We start from the raw sequence: 21672 nt of genomic DNA, 5'->3' as shown, positions 1-21672 counted from the left end.
AAGAATTCCCAGAATGAGTTGATGTTTGAGAAAGTAGCAATGGGAGACCAGTTTATAAGTTTGATGGCTGCTTGAAGACCCTGCCAGTCGGCTGAAGTGAAATGCCAAACTCGACGGTGCTGAGGTAGATCTCTGATAATAGCCAGAGAGATGTCCACTTTGACAAGGACGTGGTCAGATTAACCGATTGGAGCGGAGAAAGAACGGCAGATGTTTTCAGGGAAATTTGTCAAAATCGGATCCAGAAGAGATAGACTACCATTGGTTGAGATCCGGGTCGGGAAGTTGACCGATTGAGTCAGTCCCAATGAGTCGCAGAATGCTTTTGCTGAGGTGCCATGGCAGGTGAGAGAGGTACCCACACCTAGCCAACTGGCATGATGACATTTTAAGTCACCACATATGAGGAAGAGAGAGTTCGGATGAGAAGATAGAAGTTGGTCCATGTTTTCGGATAGTGAGGTGTAGATGGAGTCATCACTGTTAGGTGGACGGTACAGTACACATATAAACATGACGTGGGAGTGGAAGGGAAGCCGTAGCCAGAGGTATTCGTGGGGGTGTGGGGGAGTGAGGGCAGTGCAAGGAGAGTGAGGAATAGAGTCTTTGATGAAGAGAACAATGCCTCCACCAGGGCGAGGCTCAGGTCTGTCATACCGGAGGAGGGAGTAACCAGGGAGAGATACTTGGGAGTCAGACACGTCTTGGGGGAGGAAAGTTTCTGGGAGGCAGATTATGTCTGGTTTGTCAGTGGTAACCTGTATGGAAAGATCTGTAAGGTTTGAGCGAAGGCCCTGGGTATTTGAGGTCCACACTGTTAATGAAGAGGGAGGGAGGATGTTTTGGGTGCAGGGGGTGGAGGGGGAGGGGGAGGGTAGGACAAGGGAGGAGGAGAGAAGGTAAGGAGAGTTGTTGAAAGAGTGTGGGGGATTGCAGAATAGCTCGGGGAGGGGGCCGGATGAGGAGGAGAACACGCTCTGTGGTGCTGGGAGAGAGGGGGGGCAGGTGAGGGACAGAAGGCAGTTGAGGATTTGAGGAGCTGGAGTGATGAGATGTGGGTGAGAGGGCAGGGGAAGGAGGCAGCTTTGTGGATGTGAGGGGGGTGCAACTTTGAGAAGAGTGATTGAGGGGGTGAATGGTGGGGGAAGGATAAGTTGGGGGAGTTGAGGGAGAAAGGTGAGGGGAGTTTTTGAGAAAGGAGAGAGGGAAGCTTGGAGGGAGAAGAGTGTGCATTGCTTTGAGAGGGAGGGTGAGAGGGGTGAGTTGGCATTGAAGTTGGAAAAAAAGAATGGTTGACGGAAAGCGAACACTCATCGCAAACTGGGGATAAAATTTTTTTTTTCGGTCAGACATGCGCTTAAAGGTATTTCTTGAGGGATGCAATAAAGGCGAAGTAAGAGAATGGAGAGAAGAAACACTGGAACAGTTGGATTTTTTCGGCAAGGTTTGAAGGAGAGGCCGAATTGAGAGCAGTCTGTGGAAATAGAAGAGTCGTGAATTATGATACAGTGACGAGAACCACACTTGTGAAAGAGGAAGATTTTGGCACAATTAACCCTGTCCTCCAATTCTCCGGAATCGAACCCTCTCTCATACACACACTCAACAGCCTCTTCGTCCAAATGACTGACTTCTTACACTGCAAGGATCATCTCTGTACTCACTTCATCAATGCCTGGTGCTCTTTCCTTCTTCATTACTGTCCCCACTTAATCCTCTGTGATCTCCACCAACTCCACTTCCGCCTCTCCATAACACGGTAGCTTCAGCGTGCCATTGCTTCCTCCCCGGTTCAACAGCTGATTGAAATTTCCTTTCCACACTTTCAAAACTGCCCCTCTCTCTCTGTCACTTGCCTTCTGCCACCATCAATCCATCCACCCCCCTTCATGTCCTTCCTATCCTCATCCCTGTTTTGAGCCAATTTATAGATCATCTTCTTCCCACCATCCTCTTCTGTATTCGTCTTCGCCTTATCCCCAGCTCTCCTGGCTGCTACATTCTTCTGCCCATCCGGGTGCAACAACCCTTCATCCGGTTGCCTCCCTCTATCCTATTCCAAACCTCCTTCTTTTCGTTGACTGCCTTCGCTGATTCCTCCATCCACCATACCTGTTTTCTATCACTAGACGATACACCTTTTCCTGATGTCCTTCCACACAAAACTTCTGCAATTCCGCAAAATGCCTCTCCGTACTTCTTTCACTCCTCCCTCCAAACCTTCTGCTTTTTTGCTAAGTTACTCATACCTGACGCTCATCCTCTCCTTGTACTCTTTGACGACGTTGCTAATACACCCACCTAATAATCCTCGAACCCGTACTCTTAACCTCCCTCCTTTTCTTCATCCATACCACAAACACTACAGGCTCGTGTTGGGTGGTAATATACTCTCCCGCCACTGCCTTACATTCATTAACCCACCACAACTGTCGCTTCCTTACCACAACCAAATACAGTTCTGTTCCATGTTGTCCACTCCTGCAGGTAATCTTGTGGCTTTCAATAAATCAAGTTTTAAAATATACAAAAATTATATAACAAATCAAAGCTGGCACAGCTCTAACCTTTCCACCTGAATCTTTATCTTACAACTTTCAAGGTGGGGCAAGACACCACTGGCAAGACAGATGGGACAGATGCCTGTACTCATTAAGCACTATCTATGTCTTAACTACAGAGACAATAGAAAGATGTGCGAGTACAAAAAGAAAAACAACACCAGAAGAATGGATATGCAAATTAAATCCAAAGACAAAAACCAACATCAAAGAAGGAAGAATACCGATGAGAAACTAAACGGGTTACCTACATAACACCTGTGTAAAAAGTAGTACATATTTGACCCCGTTCATTCCTTTATTACCAAAATTATTGGGATAGCACACCCACACTTAAAACACTCCATACCTCTACGTACAATTTTTACCCTCACACTTCCAAGCTGCATCACTGCTTTCTAAAGGTGTTCTATCCTGACGTTTTGAGAATTGAATGTAAACCTCCACAATTTGGTTAATTTGGGGATGAATCACAGTACTGTGCCAATGTCTCCTAAAATTTGTTTAATTACAGCAATCATGAGTCACTTGCAGTTGCTACCGAGAGGCTGGCCGTTGAGATTAAATCATCACAGGTTGCAAATAGGTAATAAAGTACTCCAGCAACATTAAAAAGGATGGCACCACTAAACCTGTACAACTGGCTGCCCACAAGGCAAGGTTCACATATGACATTTCCACTGCTCATCAGTGCTCGTCTCACTTATCTGGAACCTGTGCAGGCATCATGTGCCAGACATTGAGTACCTTCCCAAAGGGGAAAAGGAGGTTCAGTTGTCATGTGACTGCAGGAAGCTGGTGGTAAGATCTCAACTACAACCGGTTTTTGCATACAGCAACACATTGAAACAGGGTCAACAAAATGTTTGCAGACCGTAGCTATGCAACAGACATCACTGCAAAGTTAAAAGTAACTACAGATGGCATGGTTGTCATGGAGCATCTAATGGACACCTCCAACATGGTGAAGAGGGAAATAAAAACACCTGCTGTGAATGATGATGTGCTGGATGAATAAACTTCAACAAATCTCCTGAAGCCGCACAGATGACAGACACAGTCATCCTGAATGCAACTGCAATTCAGTAAACTTATTTAAAAAAAATTTTAAAAACATGTCTGAAGACGACGATGGTTCACGAGTGGTATTTGACGATGTAGATTGTTTCAGAAGTCAAGGATGAGATAATTTTTGACCAAGTTATAAAAATGATCAACATGATGTGGTACAGTGACAGGTATTAGCTGCAAAATGTCAAAAACCCGGTTTCGTTCAACAACTTTCAAAATTTGACCTTTGCATAACCTTTAAAGGTCACAAAACAATGTTGTGGACATTAAAATAAGGAAACAAGATACGTGCTTTCGCTTATTGGAGTTAGTTCGTCGAAAAAGTTCGAAAACCCGGTTTGATTCCCACAACTTTGAAAATGTGACCTTTGTGGCCTTTAAAGGTCGAAGGTCAAGGATTATGATCTTTGGTGCAAAACTTACTCTGGAACATTCCAGAAACAATATAACGTCATAGAGGATCAATATAAGGTCATAACCGTTCCTTCGCTCTCGTGTGCCCGTACGTGCGTGCCCCCCCCCCCAAAATCTGATATAGGCTATATGGCATTTCGCGCTCCTCGGATTATCCATACTTTGATGAAATCAGAGTAAAAACAAACTTGAAGGGGGCACCACGAACAAGGTGTTCGAGATAGAGCAAAATGGTGTCAAGACTTGAGGTGGGGAATGACCTCAAGATTATGCATAAAAAAATTGTCATTCTAGCTCTCAAAGTTTGGGCAGTCGTATGATTTTTATGTCAAAATTCGCAATTTTTTGAGTTTTTGATCTTGTGGCCTTGACCTTGGGACGAAAATGAAAAATCGGACAACGACAAGTTTTAGATATTTCATTTTGTGATTCAAATACCGAAGAACCCATTCCATTCAGTCAATTCCCAAGGAGAAGATAGATTTTTAATCCGACTACCCCCTAAAAATGGCTATTTTTGGAGCGTGGCTCTGCCCACAATGGGCGTAGCACGCCCTCATCCAGGAAAACACAACTAGACATTGATATCGAACACATAACCAAGTTTCATCAAGATCGGATAAAAGTCCACGGAGTTATGCTCTGGACAGACAGACACACAGACAGACAAGCAGGTAGGCAGACATGGGTAGTCGGCCGTTGCTAGGCAACGGAGGGGTCCATAGCAACGGTTCTTTCTCACACATAACTAGGACATACCATGAACCTACCATACCAGTTTCATGTATATCTGACTTATGGTCTCTGAGATATAACGAACTTCGTTTTTTTTATTGTTTTCGATCAGGGTTCATTCAGTCTATTTTCTCCGACAGTTTCCATAGGATTCGGCTGGAAATTTTTGACAATATGGATGAATGTACTGCCCACAGTCACTCGTGGCCCGATTTTTGATTTTCGAAAAAATCAATTTTTTATGATTTTTCAAAAATTTCAAAGTCCTGTTGCTAGGCAACGGTGGTGTCCATAGCAACGGTTCTGATTTGCACACAACTAGGTCATGGTATAAACCTACCAACCAGGTTTCATCGAAATCGCCATTGTATTAACTAAAATCGCCATTTTAAATACTGATAATAAGGGGAGAACAAATCTCAAAAAAAATCTTTTTTGAAAAAAACTTTTTTTGGACGAGATCGACTACCCAACAGACAGACAGACAAACATATCGACGGAAATACTGATAATAAGGGTAGAAAAAAAATCTCTGATAATAAGGGTAGAAAAAAAATCTCAATTTTTTTTTTTTTTTGACAAGATCAACGACCCAGACAGACAGACGGAAACAGACATAACGAATAGAGTGGTCAATGTGGCTCGTGCTCGTGAACCAATTACTGTATTTACCAATTGGGTTTTACAGGTGGACCTTGCAGTCACCTATACTGAAGGAGAAGAGTCCCAAGTATGAAAACTTTTGTTCTTGAATGTCATCCATGTTGTAGCATTTTGTATATTGGACCAGAATTACATTACAAATTCGGGCCAGGCATCATTTCTGAGGCCGAGCTGTACTCTTGCACTTAACGGGAGTAATTTGCAATTTGGAAAGTGTACTCGCAGAAAACAATGTCCTCTTTTGAAAAGGCAACAAGGGATTAAATAAGACTGTAGTTCTCTTTGTTAATCCAGTTGGCGATTTATTACAACTTCAACAACGAACACGGTCTGAAAGACATAAGAATGAACACGATGATTAATAATGATTAAGATTCCTCGAGGGATCTTTAATGGCCACAATCAGGAAGGCTCATAAAATGTATGCCTGGCTGAACTAGGTCTCTTTGAAGGCCGCAAAGCACATTCCGGCAGCACCATGTCGGGGAATCACCGGGGTGACCGTTTATAGTTGGATTGAGAATCAAACTCAAATTGGACAACTCAAGGTAGAATGAAGAATTAGTCTTGTTGGTGAAGGCTACTGACGATCCGTGTCAGCGGACATGTAGAAAAATGGATGAAATCAACAGGATGTTGATTGAGGTATGCAAAACGCACTGTGTGAAGCGAAGTATGACAAGAGATCGTTATTATTATTATTATTATTATTATTATTATTATTATTATTATTACGAGAGCGGGCCCGTACGTGCGTGCCAGTATGTGCGTGGCCGTACGTGCGTGGCCGTACGTTCAAAAAAAAAGAAAAAATATGAAGAATTGTGACGTCAATCATGACGTCATAGCACCGTGTCCTCTAATTGGTTTGGTAAATAAATGGCCATAACTTGGGAAGCACTTGTCCAATTAATATCAAACCTGGAAAAGGCACATCCTCGGGTCCCCAGCAATATACCTGGCAAGTTTCAATTAGATCGGACCAGTGGTTGTCGAGAAACAGCGGTCACACACACACAAACACATTGCTGGAATTATAGATGGACTAGTGCGTGCCCGTACGTGCAACCCTCCCCCCAACCCCCCCCAAAAAAACTTTCAAACCGAGAGCCAGAAACAACCACACAGGCCATTCCTTCGCTCTAGTAAACGACGACTGCATTGGGGTATTGTGTTTATCTATAAATGCGCATAAGAAATCGAGAAATTATTAGAATACATTAAGTCATCACTATCCGGAAGTGGTGCGTGGCCGTACGGAATATTCACATCATTCCACGAATTATCGCTTGCATTGAAGTTACAACTGCTGTGATACCTACACACAGAGTTAATTAAAATCAAAATTAAAATCAAGTTTACCTCCCTATCTTTGCTTGCCATGGCATTCGCTGACATTGACCATCACCACTCCTACGCCACGGTAACTGAGGCACCGATCCCCATCGTAACCGGCACGGCACGTGACGTCATCGTCGGCCGGCCTCGCACTGGCCTACGCAGCAACGTGTCCTGTGATTGGTAACTAAATGGCGCATCAGCCACGCCTACGCAGCAACGTGTCTTGTCATTGGTTGGTAAATAAATGGCCATAACCTGGGAAGTACTTGTTCGATTAATATCAAACTTTGAAAAGGCACATACTCAGGTCCCCAGCAATATACGTGGAAAGTTTCAATGAGATCGGACCAGTGGTTGTCGAGAAACAGTGGTCACACACACACACACACACACACACACACACACACACACACACACACACACACACACACACACACACACACACACACACACACACACACACACACACACACACACACACACACACACACACTGCTGGATAGATTATTATTGTTTGTGAAAGTTTTCATCAGATTCGGTTATGGAAAGGTTGTAGAAAAAAAATCGTGAGGTGAATGGTGAATTTGGTCGGTAAACGCAGAGGGTGGAAACAGATCATGTGGTTACAGGAGAAGCAAGTGGCTATGGGAGGTGTTTCGACAAAAGCAAATTTATTTCTTCATTTATTTTAAATAAGGATTGCGCAACATTCGGAAAAGGGAAGGTTGAAGTAAAATTGTGGAGGTGTATGGTGAATTTGGAATGGCAAACGCAGAGTGAAGCTGCTGGGTCGGTGAAAAATATCAAGAAGAGGGTGGAGAGAGACACGTGGTTACAGGAGGTGCATAGATCAAAAGGATACAAGGAAAATTATTCATTTTTGATGGATTGTTGAGGATTAAGTAAGATTCAGGAATGGGGGGTTGTCGGAAGAAATCGTGAAGGTACTGGAGAGAGAGGGTCAGGTCAGCTCAAATAGAAGAAAGATGGTGTGCCGGCAGACGGAAGAAGAAGAAGAAGAAGAAGACTTGGGAGAGTGATCAGGACTCGTGGATATGCAGAGAGAAAGTTGTGTTTTTTTTCCTTTAAATTCAAGACAAGAAACAGTGTTTAGTTGGGAGGGATGGGGGTGTTGGGAAAGTGTGGAAAATCGGAATTAAAGGTAATGGGGAGAGAACAGGAATAAAAATGAGCGTACATCAAGAGGGGAGGGAAGGATGGGTCGGCCTCAAGGGACCCGGTAAGACAAGGTCGACAAAAACTCACAAAATAGCACGATTTTTTTAAAACAAAAGCAAACTCGGAACACAGTAACATGTAGGTGAGAAAATAAACAGTTAAACGGAACCAAAATCGACCCGAGACTTAACTTTGAGAAAGTCAGCAGAGACCCCTAAAAGAGCCTGCCGACGCTCCAAACCCAAAACTGGAAGTGAGGATTGGATATTGTTCGGGCAGAAGTGTCGAAATCTGGAGTGAAATCTGAGAATATGAAAGAAATAATGGGTCTTATAACTAAGCCTATTTACCTATTTACGTTAAGCAAGCAAGTCTACGTTCCCTCCTTCTCGATATACACACAAGAAAATGCGAAATTTCCTAAGCATTAAATTTATCTTTTTCTCCTGTTTGGAGAATTATGAGTGAACAAAGTATATAGGAATGTGCTAAAATTAACCAGCTTCATGAAGCTTCATGATTTAATGCATTCACTGCTTGACCTCACACGCTGTCCCCCCAGATGGAATGCATATCCATAGTGTCTGCTAGATCTGTGTCAATATTGTCTGAGGTTTTGCGAGGTGCTCCACAGGAAAGCAAAGCAAATCTTGTGAAAAGCCGATGTTTTCAAATTAAGTTATAACGTTTGCACATATTGCGAACCGATGTACCGCGTAACATGTGCACAGACGAGCAGGCAATGTGCGGATTATCTGCAAATGCTTATTTCACGGGCGATTAAACTTTACAATGTCTCCACCCTTGTTCTACTTGAAATAGCAACTATTTTGTGGATAAAATCATTGTTTGAACAAACTAATTTCATTTTTAACTGCTGTGGGGATGGTGAAGAGCAGCTTTAAAGTTAAAGGGATCCTACATGATATGCAGCCATAGCCTGTCAGCCGTTCCTTAAAAAACACTTAATTGGAGTGCTTGCTTGAGTGCTTAAGCCACTTGCCGAGTACCCTTCAGTCGATAGCGGAACCGCACTGCGTCATCATTCAGAGTGAGTAGCTCATGCTCCACTATCCTGAGTGAGTGGTCCGTGCTTCGTCACCTTGAGCGAGTGGTCTGTGTTCCATCATGCTGAGAGAGTAGTCCATGCTCCGTCATCTTGAGTGAGTGGTCCATGCTCCATCATCCTGAGTGAGTGGTCCATGCTCCGTCATCTTGAGCGAGTGGTCCGTGATCCGCATTATTGATTGAATGGTCCGTGCTCCATCATCCTGAGTGAGTGGTCCATGCTCCGTCATCCTGACCGCGTGGTCTGTGTCCCGCCATCCTGAGCGAATGGTGCATGCTCCGTCATCCTGAGCGAACGGTTCATGCTCCGTCCGTGCCCCACCACACTGAGCGAGTGGTCCATGCTCCATCACCATGAGCGAGTGGTCCATGCTCTGTCATCCTGAGCGAATGGTCCATGCTCCGTCATCCTGAGCGAGTGGTCCATGCTCCGTCATCCTGAGCGAGTGGTCCATGCTCAGTCATGCTGAGTGAGTGGTCCATGCTCCTTCATCCTGAGTGAGTGGTCCATGCTCCGTCATCCTGAGTGAATGGTCTGTGTTCCTCTTCAGATGTGTCAGGTCGGTGTTTGCTAACAGAAGCATTGGGGCGGCGTTTGTCTTTGGACCCGTTGGGACGACGTTTGTCTCTGGATTCGTCGGGGAGGTGTTTGCCTCTGGACGCATCGGCGTGGTGTTTATCTTCTGACGGGTCAGGGCGGTGTTTGTCTCGAGCCACATCCAGGCGGTGTTTGCCTCTTGATGCGTAGGGGTGGTGTTCGTCTCGGGATGTGTTAGAGTGGTGATTGCCTCCGGACGCTTCAGGGCGGTGTTTGCCTCTCAATGCGTCGGGGCAGTGTTTTCTTCCGGACGCGTCGGGGCAGTGTTTTCCTCCGGATGCGTCAGGGCGGTGTTTGCCTCTGGACGTGTTGGGGAGATTTTTGCATCCGGTCATGTGGGGGCGGTGTTTGTCTCCAGACGCGTCGGGGCAGTGTTTGCCTCCGGACGCATCAGGGCGGTGTTTGTCTCTGGACGCGTCAGCCCGGTGTTTGTCTCTGGACGCGTCGGGGCGATGTTTGCCTCCGGACGCATCGGGGCGGTGTTTTCCTCCGGACGCGTCGGGGTGGTGTTTGCCTCCGGACGCGTCGGGGCGGTGTTTGCCTCCGGACGCGTTGGGGCAGTGTTTGCCTCCGGACGCGTCGGGGCCGTCTTTGCCTCCGGACGCGTCGGGGCGGCGTTTGCCTCCGGACGCGTCGGGGCGGTGTTTGCCTCTGGACGCGTCGGGGCGGTGTTTGCCTCCGGACGCGTCGGGCGGTCTTTGCCTCCGGACGCCTCGGGGCGGTGTTTGCCTCCGGACGCGTCGGGGCGGTGTTTTCCTCCGGACGCGTCAGGGCGGTGTTTGTCTCTGGACGCGTCAGCCCGGTGTTTGTCTCTGGACGCGTCGGGGCGATGTTTGCCTCCGGACGCGTCGGGGCGGTGTTTTCCTCCGGACGCGTCGGGGCGGTGTTTGCCTCCGGACGCGTTGGGGTGGTGTTTGCCTCCGGACTCGTCGGGGCGGTGTTTGCCTCCGGACGCGTCGGGGCGGTGTTTGCCTCCGGACGCGTCGGGGCGGTGTTTGCCTCCGGACGCGTTGGGCGGTGTTTGCCTCCGGACGCGTCGGGGCGGTGTTTGCCTCCGGACGCGTCGGGGCGGTATTTGCCTCCGGACGCGTCGGGGCGGTGTTTGCCTCTGGATGCCTCGGGGCGGCGTTTGCCTCCGGACGCGTCGGGGCGGTGTTTGCCTCCGGACGCGTCGGGGCGGTGTTTGCCTCCGGACGCCTCGGGGCGGTGTTTGCCTCCGGACGTGTCGGGGCGGTGTTTGCCTCCGGACGCGTCGGGGCGGTGTTTGCCTCCGGACGCGTCGGGGCGGTGTTTGCCTCCGGACGCGTCGGGGCGGCGTTTGCCTCCGGACGCGTCGGGGCACTGTTTGCCTCCGGAGGCGGCGGGGCGGTGTTTGCCTCCGGACGCGTCGGGGCGGTGTTTGCCTCCGGACGCGTCGGGGCGGTGTTTGCCTCCGGACGCGTCGGGGCGGTGTTTGCCTCTGGATACGTCAGGGCGGTGTTTTCCTCCGGATGCGTCAGGGCGGTGTGTGCCTCCGGATGCGTCGGGGTGGTGTGTGCCTCCGGACGCGTCGGGGTGGTGTTTGCCTCTGGATGAGTCAGAGCAGTGTTTCCCCCAGACACGTCGGGGCGGTGTTTGTCTCTGGACACGTCGGGGCGGTGTTTGTCTCTGGACACGTCAAGACGGTGTTTGTCTCCGGGCGCGTCAGTGTGGTGTTTGTCTCTGGGCCGTGTTTATAGTATAACCAGTAGAAAATGGATTTCAGACATTATTTTGTTTCCATCTTCACTGTTATTCTATGCAGAATCATTTTGATGAGACAGTATGATTCGTAATTAATGCTGCACTACACGTCTGCCTTCCCTTCCTCTCACCTCACACTGTCTTCCCTTCCCCCACCCTCCCCGCTCCCACAGCCCTCCTCGCTTGCACAGCCCTCCTCACTCCCACAATCCTCCTCCCTAACCCTCCCTCCTCTCTCTTTTCCGACCCATCTCTCTCTCTCTCTCTCTCTCTCTCTCTCTCTCTCTCTCTCTCTCTCTCTCTCTCTCTCTCTCTCTCTCTCTCTCTCTCTCTCTCTCTCTCTCTCTCTCTCTTCTCCCATCTTTTTCTCCCCCTCCCCCACCTTTAGTAAGTATTCCCGTGTCTCCGGACGTGTCTGGGCGGTGTTTGTCTCCAGATGTGTCTGGGTGGTTTGTCTCTGGACACGTCGGGGGGGGGGGGGAGGGGGGTGTTTGCCTCTGGACGCATCGGGGTGGTGCTTCCCTCCGGTCATGGCGGGGCAGTATTTGTCTCTCGACGTGTCGGGGCGGTGTTTGTGTCCAGACGTATCGGGGCGGTGTTTGTCTTTGAAAGCTTCAAGTTGGTGTTAATCTCCACCTGTAGGGGTGGTATTTATGTCCAGACAGAAGTTTGTCTCAGGACATGTCGGGGCGGTGTTTGTCTCCGGGCCGTGTTTATAGTATAATCGGTACAAAATGGATTTTAGACATGATTTTGTTTCAATCTTCACCGTTATTCTTTGCAGAATCATTTTGATGAGACAGTATGAATTGCAATTGATGCTCCACCACACGTATGCCTTCCCTCCCTCTCACCTCACACTGTCTTCCCTTCCCCCACCCCTCCTCTCTCTCCTTTCCCCTCCACCTCTTCATTCTCCACCCTCTCTCTCCGACACCCCTCTCTCTGTCTTCCTCCCTCTCCCCCCCCCCACCCCCTTTACTATTCTCGTCAGCGAAGCGACAGGTGGTATTTGCTTGGAATAAAACAAAAAAGCCAGAAGGCAAGATGACTGAAAAAGTAAAGTCATTTCCTAATGGGATTTATTATTGCCTCTTCTTGCTCCAATAACAAAGGCGAGTTAAACTTAGCTTTGATCTGAAGTTTTTTGAAACGTTAGGCCACCAGCTAATCTCAAGTGTCTTCCCAGAACCAATTCAGAAGAAAAATCATAAAAGTGCCATGAGTTGCTAATGGCCTTCCAATAAGCTTTGCCACTCGGTATCATGATCCGTGGATGTTCATCGTTTTCTCACGGAAGTATTGCTTTCCCTGATGATTTCCAGTGTTTGTTTCTGACGCAGTAACCAACCTATAAACAGTCATATTGTCTGGCAGTCCTTTGGTTTTCCACCTTTGAGTAAATATTCACAGCCATCCCATATCACATCCCTGCACACATAATCACTCTTCTGTCCTTTCAATGACGAAGTTATAATGCTTGTTTATTACAACCATAATTGCCCATCATTTCACATTTCATTCCACCTCTCTGTAGCTTAATAGCTCACACCACCTTTTCCATGAGGCTCAACACTGACACATTTATAATGCGCTTGCATTTGCACTGAAGCAGAAGTGAGAGACAGTATCCATTTTCATGGCAATGTGAGCAGCAATTTGGTAAAGAGTAAGGAATAAAGTGATCCCTGCAGGAACTGCCAGGTTCCAATTTGTTTACAATGCATGCTGCTTGACATTTAAGTGCTCAGTGACATGCTATAACCACACTTATGAAGAATGGTTCTTTACGAATATTGCTTTTGTATATAGTCTCCTTACAGTTAACTCAATTGTGAAGTGAGGATCATGAAGAAAGTTTGAGGTGTACAGTGTAGCGTATCATGTCGTGGAAGGAGGTGTTTCATAAAGAGTGGTACGAGCAAGCAGGTGAGGTGTAAGGTAGCACACATGAATAAAAGAACAGCCCTTAGGAAGCTCCCATATGACTTACCATACAATCTGATACAAGTTTGATGAAAGTCTCATTAGATCTCTCAAGAAAATGTTTGAAAATATGGGGGGAGGGGGAGCAGGAAGGGGTATGATTGGGAAGGGAATTTAATCCAGTGCAGAGGAGAGGTATATGGGTCCAAAAAGAGAGATGCAGAGGCATTCAGTGAATGCACCTGTATGGGGTGAAGCATGATCTTTCGAGAACTGCTTGTGAGATTTTACTTTTTGAGGTGTGGCATAAGTGCAAGAGAAATGTGCAAGGTGCATCTGCTTAAGAATGCGTTATAGCAGGGTGTACTGTATGTGCTTGAAAGGAAGTGTTTATGTGAGCACATCACGGTGACAAGGTGAAGGCACCTGCCTGATGGTTCGATCAAACTACTGTTCCCCTGGAGCTCAGATCATTCCAAATGATTCGGCCACAAGGAAACTCTCGTACTGGCATGCACAACAAGTTTTCTTGCTGGACCTCGATATCACTCTCCCATTTAATCCATTAAGTGCCTATTCTTTTTTTTTCCTTGTTATTACTGGTTGAGGAAGGGAAAACATGTCCTGCCATCAGTGATGCCATCAGTGATGGCAGAGAAATTGTTACTGCAATTTACTACACAAATATGTTGATGACGCAAAAGGTGAAACGCTGATATTTTCCGGTCGCCCGAGCGCAACTGCCGAGCTGAGAAAGATTATCACAAAGGTGCAGACGTGTGACAGCAAAACGAAATGGGTTAACTTGGTGAACAAACTGTACATTGCTTGTCCCAACCTTTCTCGGCCTTGCCCTGTGTATACGAAATACACAATTACCTGAGCTAATAGCATCCCTGGGTGCTTGTGCTTCAACTGCTGGTAGTGCAATAACACGAACATTCTGCTTCCACACTCCAAGCATCCAGTCATTAGAAAACCCCCTGCTTCACCGAGAAATTAAAGAACGGTTATCTTGTCAACATTTTGATTTTTTTTTTGCTCTAATGACAAAAAGAAAATGCGAATTTCCCAGCAGAGAATTTCCCTTCATCCTGATGTTGATAGAGGCATTGCATCAGGACACATCCACGACACACCGAACTGAGCTCGTCCTAAGTATGGGTCTCGTCTTAAGTCGGTTTACAAAGCTTGTCATAAGTATGGGTCAGGATTGTAGAGGCCAAGAGTGCTCAATCAGTTCCTAGACGGTGGCTTGACCACCAAGCGGATGCTGTTGCATTCTCAAGAAGCAACGATCCGTCGCCAAATTGTGATGCCAATGTGGTGTGAGCAACAGACGTAGCCCATGGGGCAGCAAACGAAACAAGGTAATGAGAAGGCCGTGAACTTAATCCTTATAAGGCTTTGTGTAACCTGTTACCTGATAAGTACAGTACATTTTGGAATTGGTGACCTATGGCATTTTGAATTAGGTAATGCCTTTGGAGATAACTGCATTGTAGGTCTAAAACCACCAACCAATATCAGTGAAAAGCCTTTCCCTGGGGCACTACGATGTGGCTCTGTACTTAATGCTTCAAAGCATATCTTCCTCGCTGTTTTTTTTCGTTTTTTTTTTTTTAATTCTTCCTCTTCTTGCAGTGGCACGATTTCATGCTTTCAACTGGCTATGGACAACGGTGCATCACCACCGCTACCGAGTATAGGGGCAACGCTGATGCAATGCCTCTATCACCAGTTAACTGGTACTCATTACGTCGAGCTCAGAAGGATGACAGGCTGAGTCAACCCCACCTGGTGTGAATTCAACGGCCTGGCTGGGGCTCGAACTCAGGACCCTGAGAACCCAAGCCTGCCACCCTAATATAACAACAAAGCCAACACCAGGCTTCCTCTCACTGGAGCCCTCCATTTTTTTTTCTGCCTGCAGTGCATATCATCCTTTACATCATCAAACGAAAGCGTATATCTCACGTTGCCTGCTCTTGTATAAACTTGGTCAGAAGTGGGAAAAAAAAATCCAGCAATGATTTATATTAAAAAAAACCGATGATAACAGGATAAGCCTCACCTCACTCTTGCCTTTCATGGAGCAGGTCTTACGCTCTTGTCGGCTGGCTCTCCAAGTCAGTTTCTGCAGTACACATGCAGAACATAATTCCTCGTCACAAAGAGTAAAACCACGACACCTCAAGTATCAATGTTCCACAGGTATTACTTTGGGCTTTGTTTGTTTTCAGCATCTTTTTCCCCAAAAGGTTTACTGGCATCACCAACAAAAAGGCTAAAGTCATTGGATCAAACTGCAATGCAATGCTGGTAAACTGCAATCAAAGTCAGAATTATTGACACCGGCAGAATGCTGAAATACCAACTCCAATGGGATCTCAAGCACAGATGTATAATGCATTTTGTGCATGCATAATGCATACGTGAATAGGTGAATCGGAGTCGGATGAAGGTGAAAGGTACAGATGGAATGGGACCTCCCTCTCCAACTGCCATCCTTAACATCCAGACCTCCATCACAAACCCACATACTCTCCAACATACTCCCACATTCTTCATTTTACGTAATAAGAACAACAATAATTAAATGGTTCCCATGCAATTTGGAACTCCAATGCATGAAGAGCCCATTAGACCAATCAAGCTTGCACAATGGTTGCAAAACTTTTGCATTTAAAATGCTGATCAAGCAAGGAAGCAACACGTACCATTTTTTAAGTCTTTGATATGATTTACCCCAGGTGGGGTTTGAACTGCAGACCAGGGAGACTCGGAGCGGACTTCTAACCATTCTGCTACCAAGTCTGCTTTACGTTTGCCATCTCAAATATGATTCCCATCTTCTATACTTTACTTCAAGCGAAGAACATAGTTGGCCAAAGTGCAATACGTGAACATTATAAACAACAAGCTCAAATGAGCTAAGATCCTCGTCCTCTTAATGATGACGTCATAAAAACGAATATGACGTCATTGTGATGTATCAGGTTTGCGATAAATTATCTGTGCTAATGCCCGGCTTGATTCCCACAAACAAAATTCAAACAGCTTGCCTAGTTTCGGAGATAATGGTTTAGGCGATTTCCATTTGCGCGATATTATGACGTCAACTTTTCCAAAATTTCCAAAATCGGAGATGGTTACTTCCTGCGCGTGGACTTTCTGCATATACATGGCAAGTTTCACGAAGATCCGATGAAAACTCTGGGTTATGAAACAAAATATGTCAAAAAATAGGAATGACATCATAAAAATTGATATGACGTCATAGTGATGTATCATATGTGCGGTAATTAATCTCTGCTAATGCCCTGTTCGATTCCTGCAAACAGAATTCAAAAAGCTTGCCAAGTTTGAGATAATTTTTTAGGCGATTTCCATTAGCGGAGATGTTTTGACATCATAACTTCTATTCTCGGAGGAATTTTCAAAATCGGAGATCGTTACTGTCTGCGCAGGGTATTTCTACATATATATGCCAAATTTCAGGAAGTTACAATGAAAACTGTAGGCTGTGAAACAAAAAAGTCCACAAGAAGAAGATGAAGAACAACAACGTGAGTAAGACTTAGAGATCCTCCACGAGGATCTAAAAAGTGAGCATTACAAAATAGATCCAGGTCCAAAAGTTTTCACAATGTACAATGTCAATGGAATTCTAACAGTCGGCAAATTACTAACAATCGGCTGCAGTTCAACCGCAAAATCATCTTGAAAATGATCATGGGTATTTTGTGTGGAAGCAGCCGGTGTGTGAAAGTATCAAAAAATATATATATTTTAAAGGATATGGGATGGTATGACAAAGGCAATGCTGTTTCAAAATGAGACCTGTTCCAGAGAGAAGGCAAAAAGGTGATTTCACATCATTTTCTCAAACCGATCTCCATTATCTTAAGGAAGTTTTCATGAACCCAAACTATAGCTGTGGGCAGCATTGGCTTGATTAGCTCACAGGGAAGTTCCAGAGGAAGCAAGAGCTTAAATGGTTCATTGAAGCATATATTTTGCTGAAAAATAAATAAATTCAACAGAAACTAATGGAACAAATACCAGAGTGGCTCCAACAGGAGAGGAAAAAAAAAAAAAGAGAAGGATTGTTCACAGATCTTAGCTACGTTTCTCCGTCAGTTGTCCCTGTGAGACCAAAGTGTTGCGGACAGCCTCAGAGAGGGGTGTGATTTGCCCAGCCATCATGTCATCTTTGGCAATTACAAAAAGGGCCCTGTAGGTATTAGAAGCAGATAACGGCCATTTCATCGCTAGGCCAGCTAGGTCGGCGAGAAACAGGCCTGCCGTGCCCAATTTCCAGCTCCAGCTGTCTCACTAATTAGCCCGTACAGTAATGCTGACACTTGAGTGTGCTCCTTGTGACCAACATCACACCCTTCACTTCTCTTCTCTTTTTTTGCTGAAACAACCTTCTCATTTTTACAGTGACAAACATACAGTGCATAAACTCCTTTCATCATTTCCATTCAAGTCCAGTAATTTCTCACTTTATGACAATTTGCATTTAAAAACGATCCAATTGTGATAACGTTCAAGCGCGTTGATCATTTTCAGATACGACATAGTTCCCCTCAATAAAATTCACCAAAAAATAAGTTGTCTCTTGTCTTATTCTTCATGATGTGCAAATCATTCTGAGGCTGCATTTTAGAGGACACTGATACACATCATATGGTGTTGTGAAAAACATGTATGTGTATGGTAAATTCTGTTTGCTTGGGTGAAGTATTTCAAGGCGTTTCCTCCATAAGAATCCAACACATGCTCATTGGGAATGGGAAGAGATGAGAGATTGTGCTGGACAGGGAAAATTTTAAAACTTTCCTAATCGTGTTCTGAAAAATAGACAGCTGCTCAAATACGTCTTTTATGGAAGGCAACCTTTTCTTCTGAGATGTTGACATCATATAAACAGAGAAAAGGCTTTGTGAGGCACAGATGATGATCCACCACAATGCATGCTTCAGCACACAACAACAGCAATAGACTGGAATGGCACTCGAGAGAGCGCACACCTCTGCCAGGCTGAACAGTTTACATGTTGTAGCCCACTGACAAGCCGGATCTGCATCCGGACTTTCACCAAAATCTAATCAGGTTGTTCCTGTCTTTTACAAATCCGTCCATAACTTTTTGAGATATCCTGCTTACAGACAGACAAACAAACAGAAGAATAAAGATGTCGTGCATTGCACGATACTTGCGAAATCAAGATAAACAATAGTCGTCATGGAAATATCAATTTGGAAATTTGGAGAATTTGACTGAGTGAGTGTTCTACAACACTCACTTTCTCCTCCTTTCTCCTGCTGGAATGTTGTGCATCAGGAATTTGGTTGATACATTTTGTAATTGCGACCTAATCGGTGTTTCGTATGTTTTGGATGGCACTGACCTTGACCTTTGACTAATTTTGATCAGATTTTATAAACATACACGACACATACGTACAAATAAGCTGTGTACATTTCAATCTGATGTGTTGAAAAATTCCTGAGGTTTGGCAGGAATAAAACCACAAACAGAAATCCCATTTGATGAAAATGGGGTGAAAATGTTATCATAGACACCGCCTTCTCTTTGCCACGTGGGACTTTTTTCTATTCCACGTGGGGTTTTCCCAATGCCCCGAACCAAGATGAGCAGAACCTGAAAAAAAGAAAGATTAATGTAAGTAGTTAATTCTATTTTGCACCCTCTGAGCTTGGTACTGAAGTGGTTTACCAATAGGGGGGGGGGGCTTTTGATTATGACTGGTGACCCTCAAGTGTTATTGCAGAAGGACCTCACAGACAGAAGGTTAAATGGGGTCTGCAGCGTCTTTAGTGGACTAAGGGCTCTAATGGGGTGTATAGGGTCTAGAGGGTCTTAAAGTCCTGAAGAGTCTAAGGGTAACAAAGGGTCTAAAGGGATTTTAGGGTCTTGAGTCATCGGAGTCTTTTGGGGTCTTAAGGATTTTCAGGGTCTTAAGGGTCTTCCGAGTTATAAAGGGTCTAAGAGGTCTTTAAAGATCCTCGGGGTTTTAAATGGTCTTTGGGTTATCGCAGGTCTTCGGGGTCTGAAGGTTCTTGGCAGTCTGAGGGAGTCTTGAAAGGTCTTAGGGTTATAAACGGTCTTGGGTCTGAGGGGTCTTGAGCTTCCGAAGGGTCTCCGGGGTCTAAAGATATGTTCCAATGGCCCATAATTAATAGAGGGAATTAATTGATGCAATCAAGGTCCAATAATACAATATTAATAGACGTACTGAGGGTCCAACTCACGTTCAAACAGAACGAAAATTAATAGACATACTCACATGGACCAAACAAGGCTTCACCTCAATGAGGGATACCTGACCACCGATGTTTTCAGAATCATATTTTCAGGATGTACAGAGATATCAAGTGAATCGGATGAAAATTGAAGATTTGTGACCTTGACTTTTTGACTTATTGACCTCAAAAACAAAAGGCTTCCAGATAGTCACTACCACCACAAGTATGGTTAAGTTTTGCGAAGACTGGATTGAAAATGTAACCTGTAGGTGATTTACATACAAATAGACAGACAGACAGACAGAATACAGACCAGATTAACCAATATATTTGTGAATCTTTGATTTCGCAAAAAACAAAACAACCAGACGGGGTGAAAACATAACCTCCGTCCACCTTCGGTGGTGGAGGTAACAAGTGAACCGCCGAGATGTTACGAAGTTTAGCAGTTCTCCATACTTCTCACCAATTATCCTCATATTTTGAAAGAATAAACACGATCTTGCAACCAACAGATGTTGCTCGAAAGAGATTCTGAGTTGTTATCATCATCATCGTCGTCATCATGTACCATGCAGTACGCAGAGCTTTGGTTCGACCAAAGCAATTTCTTGGCTCGGGTTACAATCCAGGACGGGTCGCTGCTCCGACGCAGGATACTCGACTGAATGTGCACAAAATTGTCATTTGGCAAAGGTGCCAGCGATAGTTCACCTCCACTCCATGAAGGTTATGATTAGTTCACGAAGTTACGAGTACGTCGATTAATTACCTCTATTAATTCCAGACTCTTGGAACATACCTTTGAAAGACGTAGACATTTAGAGCCCTTACACATTTTAGACCCCCTAAAACTCAAAGACCCTTTAAGACTCCTCAAGACCCCAAAGAGCCTTTAACATTCACTGAATAATGTTAGCAGAAGGGGTGCCCAGTTTAACATCCATCCAAAAGACTGCACACACATTGATGCCTCGACCTGTCTGCGAAACACCAGGATGACAGTTTATGGCTGTGTCGAGATTCAAAAGTAGGTTAGACAGCTCAGAGGGAAGTGCGCCCACCTCAAAACGATCCTACCAGCCCTACATTCCCTGCACAGTACATTTTTCTCAACATGATGTCAATTTTACTGGCTAATTCATGAACTTTGAATAAAAGTATAAAAATCTGACTGTTAATAAGGACCAATTTGCATATATTCCAGTTACACTATTCATGTTAAGATACAAGGTCTGCCTGCCTGTCCAATCACCTAAATGTATTTGAGGCCTTGATCCATACCGACCTCCCGGTGATTCCTGATGCTTTTTGGTGATGGTTCGATGTAAAATTTTCCATCACATGAAAGCCAGGGAGACATCTTGATGAACATGTATATTAGTTCACGTGGCAATTGTACAATGACAATCACTGCTTGAACACACCATCACACACAGAGTGAAACTGTGTAAAGGCTTTCCATTTAATGATTGTGCACAGATTTTTCAAACACACATTTTGTGGTTTACAGAGCACAGATGGCCAGACTATGTTGGCATGCATTGTCTATTTTTCCTCATCTTTTTTGCATTTTATGAATATGCGGCGGAAATTCAACGTCGATGTAATGTGGCTGTGCGACAACAGTTTAGTACCTGTCCATTGTGAATCAAGGTGTTGAAGACAAATGGGCAAGCGAGGGTTTTTTTTAAACCATTCATTGAGTGACAACGAAACTGGTAGTGGTTTCATAAAGCCTATTAAGTGTACTTCTTCATTCTCCCTCTCCACTTTACCAAACATCCCATTTTCCCTCTTCCTGCTCCGCTGAAGCAGCGTCTCCCCGTCCGCTCTCTAAATTTGCTCCGTTTGTGCACATTTCACCTTGGTTCCTTCCTCGAGAACAACTGATTTTTTTCACATCATGAACGACGTCAAGTTATGCCAACACAGCTGACGCAAGTTAACACTAAGGCTTGAATTTACATGAAGAGCATGTGCTAATCAAGGAATTACAGCTGGTATCATGCTGACAGGGCCGCGTCATTGCTTGTTCAATGTTTACTATTCCTCCCAGAGCTTGTGTCCAGTCCCTAATTGACTGGTGTGTGCACAAACATCTGTCAGTTGTTGC

General features: G+C 45.2%; 1 protein-coding gene across 23 annotated transcripts in view; it reads right to left on the bottom strand.

Moving 5' to 3' along the window:
- Nucleotides 1–21672, bottom strand: part of LOC147030935 (semaphorin-6B-like) — a 768963-nt gene that overhangs the window by 244888 nt on the left and 502403 nt on the right. For all 23 annotated transcript variants that reach the window (XM_085875514.1, XM_085875517.1, XM_085875513.1 and 20 more), the window contains one exon: nt 15353–15415. In XM_085875514.1, coding sequence (XP_085731640.1) covers nt 15353–15415 — 63 coding nt within the window. The remainder of the gene's footprint in view (nt 1–15352; nt 15416–21672) is intronic.

The sequence above is a fragment of the Eptatretus burgeri genome, chromosome 3, assembly GCF_056783735.1.
Source record: "Eptatretus burgeri isolate ZD-2024b chromosome 3, Ebu_testis_v1, whole genome shotgun sequence".
Taxonomy (NCBI): domain Eukaryota; kingdom Metazoa; phylum Chordata; class Myxini; order Myxiniformes; family Myxinidae; genus Eptatretus; species Eptatretus burgeri.
This window is presented reverse-complemented; position numbering and strand designations above follow the sequence as displayed.